The 21,803-nt window shown below is 42.1% G+C and overlaps 1 protein-coding gene across 4 annotated transcripts in view; it reads right to left on the bottom strand.

Moving 5' to 3' along the window:
* The window catches only part of gpc5b (glypican 5b), a 530,906-nt gene that overhangs the window by 449,095 nt on the left and 60,008 nt on the right, over window positions 1-21,803 (bottom strand). For all 4 annotated transcript variants that reach the window (XM_080185282.1, XM_080185279.1, XM_080185280.1 and 1 more), the window contains exon 2: window positions 14,540-14,701. In XM_080185282.1, coding sequence (XP_080041408.1) covers window positions 14,540-14,701 — 162 coding nt within the window. The remainder of the gene's footprint in view (window positions 1-14,539; window positions 14,702-21,803) is intronic.

Raw genomic sequence — 21,803 nt, 5'->3', positions numbered from 1 at the left:
CTTGAAACACATAATTACTCTCTGCAGAATTCATCTCCAGATCAAGGGACTGCTTTGGGGTAATTAAGCATTTCTGCTCTCCCTCCAAAGCCAGATTTTTGACGCTTTTACAGTCAAACTGTAACTTCTACCATCTTCTGTGCTGACTGCAAAGATTGTTTCAGGTTCGGAGAAAAGTCACGGGAGGTACTGAGCTGCCACCACATCACAATATTTTATTTGCACTCAAAGTGAGGGACGTTCACACTGAAAAATGCTAAACTTCCCTTATTTTTAAAGATTTCCAGGCCATATATAGCACAGCTGGGTGAAGAATAAAGATTTATCTCCAGTGGTCCAACCCCTAATGCAGCAGGATGACATTTTCCTGAGCAACCTCAATTAATGCCAACCTGAGGGCAGTTGCATGCCAGAGGTTCATGCCCACTTCAGGTGGTTTAGGACTTTGATCCCAGCAGCCTGAGCTGTATTTGAACCTATGTCCCAAGAGATGAAAGGCCACAACCTCAAGAGGGATCATACTTGTGGGCATTTGGTAACATCCAGCTCCACTGGAGCTCCTCAGATGGGATTCATGTTCAAAAGACTTGACAAAGTATAGGTGAAAGAACAAGTCTATAATCACAGAATCTCGACAGTGCCGAGGAGAATATTCAGCCCGTCAGATCTGCATCGATTTTTCATAAAAAAGCATCTTACCCAGACCCTAACCCAGTAACCACACATGCTTATCTCACTAATCCCCCTAACCTACATATCTCGGGACACTAAAGACCAATTTAGCATGACCAAACAACCTAACCTGCATATTCCTGGACTGTGGGAAGAAGCCGGAGCACCCAAAGGAAACCCATGCAGACACAGGGAGGATGTGCAGACTGTACGCAGTCACCCAAGGCCAGGATTAAACCTGGATCCCTGGCGCTGTGAGGGAGCAGTAGTAACTACCATGCCACCCAATGCTGTATAATGTTGACCACCATCAAGATTAGATTAGAAAAATAGATGGGGTAATTTAAGTAGAGAGATGATGGCCTTCTCTGTGGTAAAAGTCTGCACATTATGAGAGAAAGGAAAGGGGAAGCAAAGCACTTCACAGAGAAAGAATATGTTAGTCATGGAAACATTGAAATGAATTTTGATTACAGCACATGGAAAACTTGCAAAGAAATCAAGACTGAACAGATTTGGACTCTTCACAATAAAAATGAGAAAATGAAGGTGATCTGATGGAGATCTTTACAAGTATGAAAGAATTGATTGGATTAGGCAGAGGGAAAGTGGTTGCACTTGTCAGTAGATTCAAAATTAGGGAACATAGACATGGTAGCTACCAGTAAATCCAATAAAGAATTCTGAAGAGGCGTCTTTACTCAGAGAAGGCTGAGAATGTAGGTATGCTGCCACATGAACACAATGTTGATAGATGAGATGAACTAAAGCGGGATTAGGCTTATGAGGAACATAAAAACTGGTACAAACCAAGTAATAAGTCTGACAACACCAGGTTTAAGTCCATCCGATTTATTTGATAGTAAATTCACTAGCTGTCGAGGTTACCCTCTTCATCAGGTGAATGGAGAGTTCTGGCCTCAGACAGAGCATATAAAGCACAGACAGTTTACAGATTACTGATTAGAATGCGAATCTTTACACCTAACCTGCTGTTCAAGTCTTAAAGTGGCCGACAATGTGAGTGGAAGGAGCACTGATCACAGGTTAAAGAGATGTGTATTGTCTCCAGACAGCACAGTAAGTGAGGTTTTGCAAACCCAGGCAAGTGTTGGGGGTTACAGATAGTGCAACATGAACCCAAGATCCCTGTTGAGACCGTCCTCATGTGTGCGGAACTTGGCTATCAGTCTCTGCTCAGCGACTCTGCGCTGTTGTGTGTCGTGAAGGCCGCCAGGCTCTCCAAGGTGGCCTTCACAACACACAACAGCGCAGAGTCGCTGAGCAGAGACTGATAGCCAAGTTCCGCACACGAGGACGGTCTCAACAGGGATCTTGGGTTCATGTCACACTATCTGTAACTCCCGTGACTTGCTTGGGTTTGCAAAACCTCACTTACTGTACTGTCTGGAGACAATACACATCTCTTTAACCTGTGATCAGTGCTCCTTCCACTCACATTGTCGGCCACTTTAAGACTTGAACAGCAGGTTAGGTGTAAAGACTCATATTCTAATCAGTAATCTGTAAACTGTCTGTGCTTTATATGCTCTGTCTGAGGCCAGAACTCTCCATTCACCTGACGAAGAGGGTAACCTCGAAAGCTAGTGAATTTACTATCAAATAAATCGGTTAGACTTAAACCTGGTGTTGTCAGACTTTTTACTGTGTTTACCCCAGTCCAACACCGGCATATCCACATCACAAACCAAGTGGGCCAATGGTTTGTTGCCGTGCATTTTCATGTGTTGGAAGCTGTACATAAAACATAGGAGCAGAAAACAAAGTGCTGATGAATTATAAACTATTGCCTTCTCCAACTTCCCTGCAACACTTCGCTGTATTTGGTTTGTGAACTAACTGAGTCGAATGCACTTGAAAGGCTCATAGCCCCATTAATATTCAGAGAGGTTTTGGCATCTGTACAGTGGATAAATTGCCAACTGCTGACACCATTTGTGTCAGCTGGATTAAATCATGGATGAAAATCTGAATGTGAAGATTTGGCCTGATAAGGGATAAATGGAGATTTCCCAACTAATTCTGCATCACCAAATCATCAACTCTGATCTTTCTGGAATTTCCTCACATCTGGTGCACAGGAGAGCCAGAAATAAACTGGCACAAACAAAACTCCTTTCAGCTTGCCCTTTACTTTAGAGGTGGTAGTGGACATACTGCTTCAACAGTTGTCTTGGCATTGACTTAACCAACGAGCCAGTTGGTCACAACTTTCCCAGTGAGCGAACTGCCCCAACCCCCAGAACGAGTTCTGAATACCAACTCAACTAACAAAACTGATTTTCAGTTTGTCTAGCAAAGAGAGTGCATCACAACATTTTCCATCATTAAAGTAATCATCCAGCAATTTTGTTAACAAAATTCACAGTGCTTGAGCCAATAGGTGTGTTTATCTTTTTCATGCGCTATCCCCACAAACAAAAATTCAATATTACAGGCCAGCTCATTGCCAATGTTAATTACTTTCATTTGAATTATTGTATTAGCATACAATGAAAAGTGTTATTTCTTACGAGCTATACAGACAAAACATACCATTCGTAGAGAAGGAAGGAGAGTGCAAAATGTAGTGTTACAGTCATAGCTAAGGTGTAGAGAAAGGTCAACTTAATACAAGGTAAACCCGTTCAAAAGTTTGACAGCAGCAGGGAAGAAGCTGCTCTTGAGTCAGTTGGTACGTGACCTCAGACTTCTGTATCTTTTTCCCAAAGGAAGAAGGTGGAAGAGAGAATGTCCAGGGTGCATGGGGTCCTCAATTACGTGGGCTGTTTTGCCGAGGCAGAGGGAAGTGTAGACAGAATCAATGGATGGGAGGTTGGTTTGAGAGATGGATTAGGCTATATTCACAACCTTTTGTAGTTCCTTGCTTGGGCAGAGCAGGAGCCATACCAACCTGTGATACAACCAGAAAGAATGCTTTCTATGGTGCATCTGTACAAGTTGGTGAGAGTCGATAAGAGTTGGGTACACAAGGAGAGGGAAGGATTTTTTTTTAAATGTAATATTTACAGCACAGAAATCAGCCATTTGCTCAACAGGTCAATGTCTGTGTTTATGCTCCACATGAACTTCCTCCCACATCTTTTCATCAAGCCCTATCTGCATATCCTTTTATTCCATTCTTCCTTCTGTTTATCTATACGTATCCACACTATTCACCTCAATTAAACCTCATGGTAGTAAGTTCGACATTCTAACCATTTTCTGGGCAAGGGGTTTCTCTCAAATTCCCTATTAATTTATTATTGACCATCTTTTGTTGATGAGTCCTAAATTTGGATTCTATTTGATGCATGCATGCCTTTCACTTGTCACAAGCACTCAATTATTTTTGCTCATGTAAGCATTCTGAATGAGACATTAAACTATGGCTCTGTCTGCTCCCTCAAATGTATGTAAAAGATCCCAGTGCACTGTGGGAGGAAGAACAGGGGAGTTCTCCCTGCTGTCTAGATCAATATTTATCTTTCAACCACCATCCCTAAGTCTGATTACACACCATTTGTCATATTGCTGTTTATCTGATGCTATTTATGTATTTTGAGAATGAAACATTTTGGCGTGCCCTGAGAAGATTAGCAAAGGTGCAACCGAAACAAGTTTGTTCATTAAAAAAGGAGTGATACACTCTCATCTATAACCAACAATTCCATACTGATAAATCGTATAAACTACCATTAAACAGCCTCCATTCATTGCTAAAGAGATCTTAGAATCCCTACAGTCAGAAGGAGGTCATTCGGCCCATCAAGTTTGCACTGATTCTCTGACAGAGCATCTTACCCTGGCCCACCCCCGCCCCCCCCCGCCCACCTCATTCCCATAACCCCACATATTTACCCCACTAACTTGGAACATTAAGCAATTTAGCATGGCCAATCTACCTCACCTGCACATCTTTGGAGTGTGGGTGCAAACCCACGCACACGTTAGGAGAACCTATGAACTCCACACAGTCACCCAGTCAAAGGGTTGTGAATCTTTGGAATCCCAGAGGGTTTTGGATGATCCATTATTGATCACATTTAAGGCTGGAAGGGACAGGTCTCTGGCCTCTCAGGCAATCAAAGAATATGGACAACAGGCAGAAAAGTGGACTTGAAGCCCAAGATCAGCCATGATTTTATTGAACGGTGGAGCAGGCTCCAAGGTCTACGGTCTACTCTTGCTCCTATTTCTTGTTATATATAATGAAACAACCTGAAATACCTCAACAAAGAATTGAAAACTCCCTCCAGAGATTTATCATGATGGCAGGTCCTCATCCCATAGGAACCTGCCATGGTAGCAGGCTGATATCCCAGAGAAGCTGACAGCAGGCTTACATACAAGCTGTCCACAATATAACCTGCTTGGAATTTCCAGGGAGTGGAATACAACAATCAGATTTTAGGAATGTTTATAAAAAAAAGTCATTGATTTAGTTAACTTTGTTGCATCAAGAGCTTTCATCAGGACAAAATAACCCAGCATTAAATAGTCTACAATTAATTATCAAGGACAAATCAAGGTCAGAATACAAAAGCCTCTCAGGGTCATAGACCAATCTGGGGGCCAAGCAGAGCAGGAAGGAGGGCGGGCCAATATTTCCTAAAGACTTGTGTTTATCCTCAATTATTACCATTAGCTAATTGAATGGACATATTGTTATATTTTTTTAAAAGGTTTACAAATAGACATATGGTTTTTATTTCACTGGGACTACATGACTTCAAAATGCCATCTGGATTTTATTTAGAGGCTGAAGCAGAGTCTGCCAGTAAGGCCTCGGGCCCTCTCACCCTGATTTTTCCCTTCTATCAGCGAGACAAAGCAACACTTCAAACTCTTCTTACCAATTCAATAACAGTGAACGCTTCTCAGACTCTGATCCAATCAAAGCATTGGCAAGAAAAACATAATCATTCAATAATAATTCTACAATTTCAGCACAAGCGCTCCAGGCCTCGGACTTCCAACGAGGTGATCACAACTCCAGATCTCTTCCTCGTGGTTTAACTCTCTCGGCTCAGCTCACAGTGAATGAGGTCAATTTTGGAGCTGGTCTCTGAATGGAAATGTGCTGAAAGAACCATCACCCCAGGGAATGGAAGTGAGATGCTCCAGTTTACCCAGCGTGAAGCAGAACTACTGGGTAGCCACAGGATGGTGTAAACAGTGAGTGCAACCCCACACACCTCCCCTGCATCGTTGGCAAGGATAAATCTCCAAGTGATTTTTCTTTACTTGTGAAAAAGACAAACTATAATTTAAAAATCAAGCACTTTGGACGTCAGCAGAGTCTGAAATGAGCAATATTGGATTGGTTGATAGTTCTGCATCTCTAGCACTGTTCCTTTTCAATTACCTCATCTGACACATTTAATAATACAGGAATCTATTTTCTGTCAGCATAAGCATACATGTGGTTGAAGATTAGAGGGACAGGATGGGGGGTGGAATTTAAAAATACAGCCAGGTCCAATTGTGCCTTGCCTTTAAATGGCTTCTGTGGATGAAAGAGGATCAAAAGTTACCCTGGACATGCTGGTCCTTTTGAATCATATCACCTCCTCATATTCGCATTCTTGGGCGAAACCGTTATTAGGTCCTGGCCCCTATGAGTCGGATTCTTACTCAGATTTTCTGATTCTTTAAGACAATGTTCGGTTTCGTGCTGCCTTTTGCAGAATGTTATGTGGCGATGGGAAGGAAAAAGGCAGGGGTTGCCTGGCTCCTCTTGCGGCATGTTTTCTAGCAGTGGAGGTAACTCACCACTGGCTGCAGGGGGGATCTTTTTGTCCCACTGATATCTACAATGTTTTGCATGGTTTTCCTGTCCTGCCGAGTGAAAGATCCTGCTGATGGGAAGGGCTGGAAAATCCTGTGCAAAGCCTTTCATTATGGTTGTCTGGCTGTCATGGTTTGGGCAGGATTGATGGAGCAGCTGGTCCTTTCCTGCCCATCAGTTACAGTAATGCTTCTATTAATGCAGTAACATACTGCTCCACTGCAAATTTAAGTTAAATAATACCCAATATCTGAAGGCATCCCAGCAAGAGTCTGGCATTAAGATTCCCCTCTTACCAAGGCCTCATGTGACACCTGCCTTGTAACCATAGGAAACCATAGGAAGTCTTGGGGCACAGTGGGTGGCACCCCTAACACTTGACCAGAAGCTCCGGATTCGAGTCCAACACTAGGATTCACTGACCACCGAAGAAGCATTTGTAATGGGCTGATAATTAGCTGGGGAATCCTTTCCATCGCTATTCCCTAAAGTGCAGGTATGAAGATACACTTAAAAAAGTGAAACCCAGGAGGCTTACATCTCATGTCAAGTCACATTATTTATTGAACTTTTCTCTGAAGGACTCAAATTACATTTCACTCAATCCGATATCTATTTCATAGATTGAATCACACCAGCCCTAATCCTTCGGATTGACTCAAGACTATTTGGCTTGCAGGTCTGACAACACTAAGCACACAAGGAAAAACACAAATGTGGAGACCCAACATTTAAAATGGTTGTACCAGCATTTCACTGCCCAGGTATCTGCAGTACCTCTCAAAAAAAACAGCTCGTATGAATGCTGGAGATGGCCGTTTGGCCCATTTGCGTCAACAGACTATGGACAATTCAGCCCACAGTTGTAGAGAAAAAGATCACTTGTTCAAGTAATGTCAAGAAACTTTTCCACATAAGGAGTAATTGGCACTCGAAATGACCATCCCAGCAGAATAGCGAATGAAACACTCAAAGTACTTAGGAATACAACAACTACACTTCTAGGCTGAACATTTGTTCCTCATGCTTGTGTATCCTTCATACTGACATAGACATTACTCAGCTGTGATCCATTTAACACAACAAAAAATTACCACTGACCCCAGAGCAAAACAGACACTGGTCTCTCCAGAATATTTGATCATCTTGGTCTGTAAGTCCTCGCTGCAAGCAGCAATCACATTCCCAATCAAACACTGCAAATTTTTTTATAATGATCAATAAACACAATATCTGTTAGCTTGGTTATCACAATTACTCAGTAGTTCTTAACAGCAGTTGCAGTTTGTTCCCAGATTTTGGATGTACCTTCAGTTGCACAAATACTTTAGTTAGGAAGCCAGTTGTTGACGACGGATCATAAATCACACTCACCTGGATGATTTTTTTTGCCTTATTAATTTTTAGCACTCAACCAGGCCCAAGGAAAGAAAGGAGTCAGATAATCTACTATGATGACGATGACAGCCAGGCCCAAGGGGATAAGGCCACAACAACCAGAAAGTGTTTTGATAAGATTCTGTCAGCTCCAGAAACACTTTGCCACAGATGATTTGGAGAAATTACAGAGCCCTCAGTCCCCCAAGGTAAGACCTGATAACTCAACTTCATCACTCATCCCACTATTACTTGAAGACGATTTTTAAAAAAAAACTAAAGTGGTCAAGGGATGGTCTCCTTGGCAGCCCAGCAAAGCTTAACTTGGGAAACGCTGAGGTGAGAAATCATAGTATCTTTCACATGAAGCATTAAATCCGACTTTGTCAGTCCTCCCAGGAAGACATCAAAGATCCCATGGTGCTATTTAAAGAAGGGCAGGGAGGTCTGGCCAATAATCATCACTAAAAAAAGCAGATGATCTACTCATTCGCATATTGTTTGTGGGATCTTGCTGTGCACAGCTACCTTTCCTAAATTACCACACTGGCTACAATTCAAAAAGTACTTTGGAACATTCTGAAAAGCACCGCATAAACATTCTATTTCACTGAAAGTTTATTAAGCACTTTATAGAACATAACAGTTGTGAATGAGATAAACTGTGATAAGAATGGGCCGAAGGGCCTGTTCTGCGCTGTAATGTTCTATGTTCTATGTTCTAAGAAGTTGTTAGCAAATCAAAGACCATGGAAGGGTCATCTGGACTCGAAACATTAACTGTTTCTCTCTATGGCTTCTACCAGACCTGTTGAGTTTATGCAGCATTTTCTGTTTTTATATCAAAGATAGTAAATATGTCTTAGTTGAAGAAAAACTCATGTAGTTTTAATCCAACTTTGTTTTTTGGTGAATTTTGAGCTCATCAAGAAGGGAGATTGGTTGCTGACAAGGAATCGACAAAATGATTCTTCTGATTTTTTAATTGCACACAGACCACAATATGCAGTTCCATAATGCTTAGCACATTGGTTTTATTCCAAGGGGATTAGAGTACATATAAGGAAGTCTTGCTACAATTCTATTGAGCTTTGGCGAGACCACCTCTGAAGTACTTTGTGTTGTACTCCATATCCAAGAAAAATATATGCTTGTCTTGAAAACAATACTGAAGAAGTTCTTCAGGTTGGTTTCATGGCTTGTCCTGGAGTTTAGGAAAATGAAGATCTCATTGAGATGTACACATTTCCAAAGGAACTTGACAGGGTGGACACAGAGATTGTTGCCCCAATCTAGAACATGGTGGGGGGCTCAGCCTGAGAGGCTGATCGTTTAGGATGGAGATGAGGGGAAATGTCTTCACTCAGTGTGAATATTTGGAATTTTCTATCCCAGGGGATTATGGATGCTCCACTGTTGAATACATTCAAGATTGAGATCAGTAGATAAAATTATAGAATGGTTACAGCACAGGAGGCTGCCTTTTGGCTCACTACATCTGTACAGACCCTCTAAGAACAATTTGCCTAGTGCCACTCCCCCACCTTTACCTGTAGACCTGCAAATTTTTAAACTTCAGATAACGATCCAATTCCCTTTTGAAAGCCCAGCGATTGGCCCTGTATTAGGCAGTGCATTCCAGATTCTAACCATCCATTGCATTTAAAGTTTTTCGTCATGGTGTTGTTTTTGCCAGTCACCTTAAAATTAATGTCTTCTAGTTTTTGATTTTTCCATCAGTTTCTCCCCATCTACACTGTCCAGACCCTCATAATTTCAAACATTCCTCTCATTCCCTCTCCCCGCCATCAAACCACCTCTCGACCTTTTGTTCTCCAAGGAGAATAGCCCTAACTTCTTCAGTCAAAACAAAACTGAATTTCCTCATCCCTGGAATCTTTCCTATAAACCTTTTAAGCACATAAGATCATAAGAAATAGGAGCAGGAGTAGGCCATCTATCCCTTCGAGCCTGGCTGATCTGAAGTAGATCAGTTCCACTTTCCCGCTTTCTCCCCATAACCCCCTTGTCTATCAGAAACTTATCTACCCGTGACTTAAATATATTTAGCAAGGTAGTCTCCACCACTTCAACGGGCAGAGGATCCCAGCGATTCACCACCCTTTGAGTGAAGAAGTTCCTCCTCAACTCTGATCTAAGCTGTCCCCCCTTATCTTGAGGCTGTGCCTTCTAGTCCTGCTATCCTTTCTAAGCGGGAAGAATCTCTCTACCTCTATCCTATCTATCCCCTTCATTATCTTATATGTCTCTATGAGATCCCCCCTCAGCCTTCTAAACTCCTCTGCACCCTCTCCAATACCTTCACATCTTTCCAAAGTACGGTGACCAAAACTGGAATCAATACACCAGTTGAAGCTAAACCAATGTTTTACACACGTTTATCACACATTTATCACAACTTCTATACTTTTTTAAAAATATAAAGCTCAGGAACTGGATGCTTTATTAACGAATCTCTCAACCTGCCCTGTCACCTTCAGTGATTTGTGCAAATATAGCCCCTGATGTCTCTGCCCCAGAATCCTATGGTTATTTATCACATGCTGAGTATATCAGCATATCATTCCATAATGTAAAAGCTGGATCTTTGGATTCAAAAATACTAGCCATCAAATAAACCTTAATATGGACCAATGTATGTTAATTGGAAATGAGAACATACATTGGTACACCTTGGGCTTGTGCTAAGAAGGGGAAAATGGAGGCTAAATATTTGCTGTACAACAGCTTGGCTAACTCTGGACTGCTGCAGTATTATTGTATATTCAAGAAGCAGTTAGAGATGGTGATTGAGGAGCATGGCTTTTTGTGGAATTTTACAAAACTTTCCCTCTTAAAATCCTACATGATGCTCAATGCTCTGTTTGTGAAAGGAGGTGGCTCTGATCAAACAGTACAATGCCCTGACTATTAAATTCTTCACTCCCGGACACAGAAAAAGTACTTTTCACTGCATACTAATACATGAGGCAATAATGAATCTAATCAAATTAGACACAAAAAGGAAAAAATATGCACAAAAGGCAGTGATGGGCGGGATTCTCCAATCTTGTTTGTCCCGCGACCATTGCCAGCAAGAAGAGAGAGTTTGGCACTTAGCCAAAACTTCATTCACTGCAGTTGGACCAGAGAATCCTACCCATGGACAAGATTATGGGTTTGCAATAGATAAAGGGTTATGTGGGAGATAGCAGTGAGATTAGCTTTACATTCCCCTAGTAAAATGTCAACGCAGTGCCAGTCACAATGGGGAGAATGACTTCCATCTGTGGTGTATACGTTTTTGACATTTAAAGCCCTTGATGTAATGAACAAATTCCCCTGATCAACCTTGGGCCAGTAAGTTTGCTTCAGTACCAACATTAATGTCTCAACATGAAGTATAAGAAAATGGAAAGGCCAAAATTTTTTGTCAAAGAATGAAGCTAATGGCATTGCCATTGTGAAAATGCCACAGCAATTCCAGAAGAGGGCAAGCACACAATTAGACATGGAAATTGTCATCAGCTACATTTCACTCTGCCGTTAGTTTCACTAAACAGCATTTCACTGTCTGTCTCCCTGCTGAAATACATTGAGCAGCAGGAAATTCCTGCATTTGCACACATCAAAGTTAAGACAATGTCACTTTAAATCTGATTGCTCTTTTAACAATACAATGTGTGTTAATTACTGCCAGTCAACCTCTCTGGCACTGAAAATGAACCATTACAAAATCTGGTGCCGCATTCCATTGGGTTTTAATTGCTGGTGAAAATTTGCTTTTAAGTGTTTTTTATCTCTCTCTCTCTTAATCTAATCATTCTTTCTCCTTTATTTCTCTTTCTGTGCTCGAGTCTTTTTTTTAATTCATTTATGGGACATGGGCATCGCTGGTTGGCCAGCATTTATCGCCCATTCCTGGTTGCCCAAGAGCAATTGAGAGTCAACCACATTGCTGTGGTTCTGGAGTCACATGTAGGATGGCAGATTTCCTTCACTAAAAAACTTCGATTTGATTCGATTTATTGTCACACATATTAGTATACACTGAAAAGTTCTGTTTCTTGTACGCTATAGATATTAGTGAACCAAATTGTATTTGCCTATTTTGACTTTCATTTCTTTGTCAGTCCATAAAGTATTACATTTCAGAATTATTCAGCCCAACTTTTCAAGAAGAAACACATTTGCTGGCCCTGTTCACTCAGGTCAAATATGCCCTAAAGAAGGCATTGCACAGTTTGAATCCCGTGTTTCCAACGGAGCAAAATATCATCAACATTAAACAGCTAGGGGCAAGTCTAACTAATGGCAGGCATTGTTTAATGCCACCTCACAGAAAACCCTGGGCCATTGAGAAACTATCTTCTGAACAGTTTAGTGGAATGTGAGGGGAGGGGAAGACAGCCCCAATGGTTACAGTAACAAGATCACTTTCAGTCAGAAAAGATTGCTGATATAGCAGCTTTGACGGACCTGCCAAATCTCGCTGAACGGGTTGCACGTGTGTTTGGCTATAAAACAAAATATACACAGTTCTGAATTTTAATGTGCTTCCTGTCTGTTTCACTGATGACTGTTCTCTGGTTTATCAAGTATAACACTTGGGCAGCTGGGTTTTACCCTTGCAAGGCTAATTATAGCAATCTTATCCTGGTTCTACACGTTATGGTGAGAGTCTGCATAGGACCATGCACTGCTCCTCAGAATGGTACTTCAAAAAGGATGTGCAGCACGCACATCTTGAAACCAAATGCATGGGTAGGGCATCATAGAATCCAGACTAATACAAACAAACCGCTCCAATGAGGCCTGGAGCAAGCTGGAGGAGCACCATCTCAAACAACTATAGATTCCCGACAGTGCAGAAGACCATTCAGCCCATCGAGTCTGCACCAAAAGAGTTTCTTAGCTAAACTCCCACCATCCCCCAAATTAATCGCCATAACCCTCCACATTTACCATGGCTAATCCACTCAACTTGCACATCTTTGAGTACTAAGGGGCAACTTAGTGTGGCCAGTCCACGTAACTTGCACACCTTTAGGCTGTGGGAGGAGACTGAGGAAACCCATGCAGACATGAGGAGAACATGCAAACTCCACACACAGAGTCACCTAAGGCTGGAATCAAATGTGGATCCCTAGTGCTATGAGGCAGCAGTGCTAACCACTGTGCCACCCTTCCATGCATCCTTTGGATATGCTGCAGCCCTTGGGACTCAATGTCGAGTTCGACAACTTTAGATTGTGACCTTTTTTCCTCTTTCTTAAGCCTCCTTTTTTTTTAAATATCTTATATATGTATTAGAAACAAAGAGTAGTACAGCACAGGACAAGCCTTTGGGCCCACCAACTCTGTGCCCACATGACGCCTTTCTAAACTAAAGACCTTTTGCTCCTACGTGATCTGAATCCCTCTATTCATGTATCTGTCAAGATGCCTCTTAAACTTTGCTATTGTTTCTGCTTCCAACATCACCTCTGGTAGCACATTCCAGGCGCTTACTACCCTCTGTAAAAAAAAAAGCTTGCCTCTCACATCTCCTTTAAACGTTCCCCCTTTTACCTTAAATCTATGTCCCCTAGTAACTGACATTTCTATTATATATTGCCTCTGTGCAAGATATTCCCTCCCCCTTTCACACCAGACCACCTACCTTTTGTTACTTTTTGTTGAAATTTCTACGGCTGTAATGTGTTCTTCCTCCCTTCAGTTCTGATGAAGAGTCAAAGGACTCAAAACGATATTTCTGTTTCTCCCGTCATAGATACCATCAGACCTGATGGGTTTTTCTGGCACCCTTTGCTCTTGCTCCAGAATCTACTGTATTGACTGTCTCCTTGTATATTGATTTCTTTCACATCAAAGAAAACAATTCCCAGCAAGTAAGAGAGCAGCCACATATGAACCTCCAACAAGATCAAAAATACAAATAACGGATGAAATCTCCAAAGCAGGAAAATATATACTGATAGATTTCAGGCCACACCATTTCCCAGGTAACCCATCAAATCAACCAACCCTATCAAAAATAAGATGAAATGAGTATTAATAGCTTTAAAATGTTTCCTATCTTTTCCCTTCACTGTCTCCCACTGTCTGTTCCACATTTTTTTTCTTGTTATGCCTTAATCCCCCTTTGTAACAAAGTTAGAGTCATGAAAGCTCTAATTGACTAGAATCCATTAGCCAGCACTCTGAAAGCTAGTGGCTTTTGCTACCAAATAAATCTGTTGGACTTTAACTTGGTGTTGTGAAACTTCTTACTGTGTTTACCCCAGTCCAACGCCAGCATCTCCACATCATGTTCCACATTCATTCAGGTTTGAAGCCATTCTTTAAGGGGGAAGAGGATTAGTAGAAACATGTAACATCTGTACAAGCATGGCATGGTCAAGGGAGAGAAGCAGTCTGAGGGACATGAGTAAAACCAAATGGATAGATGTGTGGAGAGAGAGAAATCGGAGCACAGCCAAAGGAAAAGTGGTCAGAATTTAGAATTCACGCTCATTTTTAAAAAGTGCTTTGACGTTCTGATCAGATGCACTTTTACTACAGCCGGTCAGAGACAGACATGTACCATAAACAGCTTTATAAGCATTATCAGAGAACTGCGTCCATTGCAAGAATAAGATCAATTCATCACTTGCTACTGGATCTCCAGGCGTGGTTTATTTACCAGAGCGTTCCTACCTTGGAAAGCCTCGCCATTCTTCTCAATCCTGTACTTCAGCTCGTAACTCAGGAAATGGATACTTTGAAGGACCTCTCTGCGAACCATTACTTGATATCTCTCTTCCATTCTCTTTGTGCAACAGGTCGGCCCATCATGCGTGCATATCTGTAAATCCCCATCTTCAACAAAAAGAGAAGCCAGGTCAGTACAGGCTTGCTGAGGCAGAACAGTGAAAACAAAGTAATCCCAGTACATTAATCCCCACTTACTTGTGGCTAATTAGGATTCTTGATGTGGATAATTGTATTTCTTAATTAGCAGCATTTCATAAAATGAGTAATAATAGACATGGTCATTAGGCACATTTGAACGATATTGTATGTAAACAATATATGCAAGTGAATGTCTACCTTTTTTAAAGTTCGGTAAAATGGTGAGCAAGAAAGCAGCGTGTGCCTAAGTGTTTTTTTTTATTGCTGGGGCATAGTATACGTTTGTAAAGTAAAAAGGAAAGAAAGACTTGCATTAATTAAGAACTTTTCATGAACATCTGAATGTGCTTTGAGCCCAGGAAGTCCTTCTTGAAGGGTAGTCACTGTTGTAATGCAGGAAATGCAGCAGCCAATCTGCACAGATACATATACATGAGAGGCAGACAGTGGCATAGTAGTATTGTCACAAGACTATTACTCAGTGTAATCCACTGAGTTCAAATCCCACCACAGCTGATGGTGGAATTCAAACTCAATGAAACATCTGGAATTAAAAGTCTAATGATGACCAGAAAACAATTGTCAATTGTTGTATAAAACACATCTGATTTACTGTCCTTTAGGGAAGGAAATCTGTTGCTTTTACCTGGCCTATATGTGGCTTAAGGCTCACAGCAATGTGATTAACCCACTCAGGGAAGGGCGATAAATGCTGACCCAGCCAGCAATGCCCACATTCCATGAACAAATAAATGACCTACATTGCAAGCTGCTTGCTGCCAAAGTTCATACGCGAGGGTAAAACAGTGTTGCTATAACACCCTGCTGGCTGTTCATCAATGTCTCGTGGGAAACACTACCTCACATCACAAAATCAGGAATTCTCTCATCTTAGCCCCTGAGTCCGAGGACACAAATCATTTAAGTGGACAGGTATATATAAAAAAAATCAAAAAAGCTAATGAAATGTTTGGCCTTTATTCAAGGGAGCTGAAATACAAGGGAGAGAAAACGCTGCTTCAGTTGTACAGAGCTTTGGTCAGCCCCTACTTGGTGTACTGCATTCACTTGTGAGCAATGGGCCTCAAACAATACATTGGTCTCGGAAAGGGTGGAGTGCAAATTTACAAAATGATACAGGGCTGAGTAATGCTCAAGTACAGATGGTTGAGGGGTGATGCAATCAACGAAAACAGCTTTAAGATGTTAAAAATGTTGGGAGGCCTAAATAGGTTAGATGCAGCCAAATGGTGTCCCCTGGAGAGAAATCAAGAACAAGGGAGTACGATCCTAAAACGAGACCTATACCAGATCGGAGGGAGATCAGGTAGCATTTTTCTATACAAGAGGTCAGAGAAATCCAGGATTCGCTGCCCCAAAATGCTGTGGATTGTAGTCAATTAGAGCTTTCATGACTCTAATTTTGTTACCAAGGAGGTTAAGACATAACAAGAAAAGAGAAGCTAATTGCTGCCATTTTTCACACATCATAACACTAATTACATTTCAAAAACATTGGTTTTAAAGATGTTGAGGTTATGAAACCTAGAAACTAGAAGCAGGAGTAGGCCGTTTGGCCCTTCAAGTCTGCTCCGCCATTCATCTTAATCACAGCTGATCATCTAATTCAATATCCTGATCTCCTTCCCACCACCCACCCCCATCCATCCACTCACCCCCCCACCCCCCCGCTCCACCCCCACCCCTCAAGACCCCACCCCACCCCCACCCCTCACGCCCCCCACCCCACCCACACACTCAACGCCCCACCCTGGAGAATAGGGGAGAGGAATTTACTCAAACACATTGTTGTGACTGATCCCTCTTGTGCATTTTTCACCCCTCCTGGAACACTACATGGTGCCAAGATCCCCATTCTCACCTTCGGAAAGCCATTGAATTTTGTATCCTTTGATGGCAATCAGCGCAATTTCTATGGATGGACCTGGCAAAAAGGACCTGCCAAAGTGCTTGGCATTGTCTCAAGTTGGCAGAGCAAGTTACATAAACAGTAGACTTACAAGAATCAGTTACGCTGTGATCTCCACAAACTCCATTAAAGTGCCAAAGCAAATCTGGGTGGATTTGACATTCACCTCAGGTAATTTGAGACTCTCAACTAGATCTCTCAGGAAGACGCCAAATTCTCTTAGGCTGTGAAACCGTTACATTTTGGCTGCTTTCCAAATAGCATTACCAAAGTTAAAATAAACATACATAAGATTCACAACTGTAGTTTACAATTGCCGATTTCTTGCCAGAACTGTGTTACAATTTGAATACTCGTGTCCAGCTCTCACTCCTCTCTCCCGTCATTTTGCAGAGTTTGTTAGCTGCCAATTATCTGTTCACCTGGCTTACATACTCAAGATGGACAAAAACTTGGTCTATCTCCCACTCACTCCCATCACTGACCTTCTCCATCACTTGGCTCTTACCCATTCTGCTTTTATTCAGAAAGGTACAAATAGAAAAATCTCAAATTCTCAAACTGTCACGGTGGAGTTCTAAATCACTGGATTATTATTCATGTGATTTGGTGTAACTGGCTGGGCCAGCATTTGTTGCCCATTCCTAATTGCCTTTGAACTGAGTGGCTTGCTAGATCATTTCATAGAACATAAAACATAGAACACTATAGCGTAGTACAGGCCTTTCAGCCCTTGATGTTGCGTCAAACTGTGAAACCAATCTAAAGCCTATCTAACCTACACTATTCCAATATCATCCATATGTTGATCCAATGACCATTTAAATGCCCTTAATGTTGGCGAATCCACTACTGTTGCAGGCGGGGCTTTCCACGCTCTTACTACTCTCTGAGTAAAGAACACCTGTCCTATATCTATCACCTCTCAGTTTAAAGCTATGTCCCCTCATGTTAGCCATCTCCATCTGAGGAAAAAGGTTCTCACTGTCCACCCTATTTTATTAATCCTCTGATCATCTTATATGCCTCTATTAAGTCACCTCTTAACCTTCTTTTCTCTAACAAAAACAGCCTCAAGTCCCTCAGCCTTTCCTCATAAGATCTTCTCACCATACCAGGCAACATCCTGGTAAATCTCCTCTGCACCCTTTCCACTGCTTCCACATCCTACCTATAATGCGGCAACCAGGACTGTATGCAATACTCCAAGTGCAGCTGCACCAGAGTTTTGTATAGCTGAACATGAATTCATGGCTCCTCAACTCAATCCCTTTACCAATAAAAGCTAACACACCGTAAGCCTTCTTAACAACCTATCAACCTGGGTGCCAACTTTCAGGGGTCAATGCACATGGACACCAAGATCTTCTGCTCAACCACACTGCCAAGTAATGTACCATTAGCCCAGTACTCTGTATTCCTGTTACTCCTTCCAAAGTGAATCACTTCACACTTTTCCGCATTAAACTGCATTTGCCACCTCTCAGCCCAGCTCTGCAGCTTATCTATGTCCCTCTGTAACCTGCAACATCCTTCCGCACTGTCCACAAATCCACCGACTTTAGTGTCATCCGCAAATGTACTAACCCATCCTTCCACACCCTCATCCAGGTCATTTATAAAAATGACAAACAGCAGTGGCCCCAAAACAGATCCTTGAGGTACACCACTTGTAACTGAACTCCAGGATGAATATTTCCCATCAACCACCACCCTCTGTCTTCTTACAGATAGCCAATTTCTGATCCAAACTGCTAAATCACCCTCAATCCCATGCCTCCATATCTTCTGCAATAGCTTACCATGGCGAACCTTATCAAACGCTTTACTGAAATCCATGTACACCACGTCAACTGCTTTACCCTCATGTATCTCTTTGATCACCTTCTCAAAGAACTCAATAAGGTTTGTGAGGCACGACCTACCTTTCACAAAACCATGCTAACTATCCCTAATCAAATTATTCTTTTCTAGATGATTATAAATCCTATCTCTTACAATCCTTTCCAAAACTTTGCCCATAACAGAAGTAAGGCTCACTGGTCTGTAATTACCAGGGTTGTCTCTACTCCCCTTCTTGAACAAGGGGACAACACTTGCTATCCTCAAATCTTCTGGCACTATTCCTGTAGACAATGACGACCTAAAGATCAAAGACAAAGGCTCTGCAATCTCCTCCCTAGCTTCCCAGAGAATCCTAGGGTAAATCCCATCTGGCCCAGGTGACTTATCTTTCTTCATACTTTCCAGAATTACTAACATCTCCTCCTTATGAATCTCAATCCCATCTAGTCTAATAGCCTGTATCTCAGGATTCTCCTCAACAACATTGTCTTTTTTCCTGTGTGAATACTGACGAAAAATATTAATTTAGTATCTCTCCTCTCTCTTTGGACTCCATGCATAACTTCCCACTACTGTCCTGACTGGCCGTAATCTTACCCTAGTCATTCTTTTATTCCTGACATACCTATAGAAAGCTTTAGGGTTTTCCTTGATCGTACTGCCAAAGACTTCTCATGTCCCCTCCTGGCTCTTCTTAGCTCTCTCTTTAGGTCCTTCCTGGCCAACTTGTAACTCTTAAGCGCCGTAACTGAGCCTTCACGTCTCATCTTGACATAAGTCTCCTTCTTCCTCTTCACAAGCAATTCAACTTCTTTAGTAAACCACGGTTTCCTCGCTCTACCACTTCCTCCCTGCCTGACTGGTACGTACTTATCAAGGACGCGCAGTAGCTGTTCCTTGAATAAATTCCACATTTCAATTGTGCCCATCCCCTGCAGTTTCCTTCAACATCCTATGCATCCTAAATCTCACCTAATCGCTTCATAATTTCCTTTGCCCCAGCTATAATTCTTGCCCTGCAGTATATACCTATCCCTTTCCATCACTAATGTAAACATAACCGCATTGTGGTCACTATCACCCAAGTGTTCACCTACCTCCAAATCTAACACCTGGTCAAACCCATTGGAGGAGCAATGGTTGAGGAATTTCCTTCACTCCTGGAAACCATGGCAGGATCATGCAATTAGTTGCCTGAGGTTGTACTTTCTGCCCCCATGATACAGGCAGTTCAACCTCCAAGTGTTCACAGTCAATTCAGCAGGCCAGCAAGTCCTCAATCTTTGTAACACTGCTGGGAGCAGTCGCCACTGCTGGTACTACAGCAGTCATGATGGTTGGACTAAAACCTGGTATTGTCAGATTTTTTACGGTACTACAGTAGTCATGATGTGAAGATGCCGGCATTGGACTGGGGTACACAGTAAGAAGTCTCACAACACCAGGTTAAAGAGCAACTGGTTTATTTGTAGCAAACGTCACTAGCTTTGGGAACTGGCTGTTCCTTCGTCAGCCCACCCACCTGACAAAGGAATGGCCAATTCCGAAAGCTAGTGGCGTTTGCTACAAATAAACCTGTTGGACTTTAACCTGGTATTGTGAGATTTCTTACTACTACTACAGTAGACCAAGCGCATCGCTGGAAGTCCAAAATAGAGGTAAGTGAGGCCAACTTACCAGAGTCTGTTAGAGCAGTAGCAGCAAGGGAGAAATGTATAATCAAGAGGTCAGAAATGCTAAGTCAGCCCTTATGGCTGGGGGACGATCCACGGGGACTTACCCGTCAACTGGTACATTGCTCAAAGGGGTTTAAAATTCTGGCTTTAGATTTAATCTACTTGATGCTGCACAGTACACACATTTGCTGTCTACAAATGATTAGTATTTATAAAGTAACTTCAGTAGTAAAATGTCCTAAGGCACTTCATAGCAGCAAAATCTGCCAGAATAAATTGCCAGCAAGTCAAAGGAAACATAGGAGGTCGGTGCAGAATTTCCTCAGGATAGTATCATCTTAGGCCCAACCATCTTCAGCAGCTTCATCAATGACCTTTCCTTCATAATTAGATCAGAATTAGGGATGTCTACTGATGATTGCCCAATGTTCTGCACCATTTGCGACTCCTGAGATACTGAAACAGTCCCTATGCACATGCAGCAAGACCTGGACAACAATCAGATTGTAAGGGACTTGTAACATTTGTGTCAAGTAAGTGCCCAGCAATGACCATCTCCAACAATAGGGAGAATACAACCATTTCCCCTTAACATTCAATGGCATTACAACATCCTGGGATTACCATTGACTGAAATCTGACCTGCAACAGCCGTATAAATACTGTGGCCACAAGGGAGGTCAAACACTGGGAATTCTGTGGAGAGTAACTCATCTCCTGACTCCCCAAAGTCTATCCATAATAATAAAAATAATAATACTACAACAAGGCATAAGTCAGGAGTTTGATGGAGTACTTCCTACTTGCCTGGTTGAGTCCAACTCCAGTAGCACTCAAGAAGATTGGCACTATCCAGGACAAAGAAGCTCATTTGATTGGCATCCCTACCACCATATTAAACACTCACTCCCTCCACCATCAATGAACAGTGGCAGCAATGTGTACCATCTACAAGATGCACTGCAGCAACTCATCAAGACTCCTTTGACACATCTCCCAAACCCGTTACCCAGAAGGACAAGGGCACCAGACACCTGCCGGTTTCCCTCCAGGCCACACATATCCAAATTTGGAAATATTTCGCCATTCCTTCACCATCACTGATCAAAATTCTGGCGTTCTCTTCTTAGCAACAATCTGGGTGTACCTAAACCATGTTCACAGCTTTTCAACTGGCTGCAGAAAATTACTTTCTCGAGCGCAAATAAGGATCGGCAATAAGTGCTGGCCTAGCCAATAGTGCGCATTTTCAATTAATTAATATTTTTTTTTAAAAAAGGATTTTTCTCCAGGATTGCAGACAGCAGAGATTAATCTTCAATTTGAGGAGACTAAAGGCCAATCTTGAAAAATTGAGAATCCTAGATTTGTTTTAAATTTTCTAATCCCTACAGTTCAGAAGGAGGCTATTCAGCTCATCGAGTCTACACCAACTCTGATAGAGTGCTTTATCCAGGTGCACATCCCGACCTATCCCCCTAACCCCACACATCTACCAAATCACCTAACCTGTAAACCTTTGGACTGAGGGAGCACCGGGAAAAAGTTCACAGAGACATGGGGAAAACATATAAACTCCACACAGTCAGTCATAAGAACATAAGAAATAGGAGCAGGA

This window comes from Carcharhinus amblyrhynchos, chromosome 3 (genome assembly GCF_965287045.1).
Source record: "Carcharhinus amblyrhynchos chromosome 3, sCarAmb.v2.hapA, whole genome shotgun sequence".
Lineage (NCBI taxonomy): Eukaryota > Metazoa > Chordata > Chondrichthyes > Carcharhiniformes > Carcharhinidae > Carcharhinus > Carcharhinus amblyrhynchos.
This window is presented reverse-complemented; position numbering and strand designations above follow the sequence as displayed.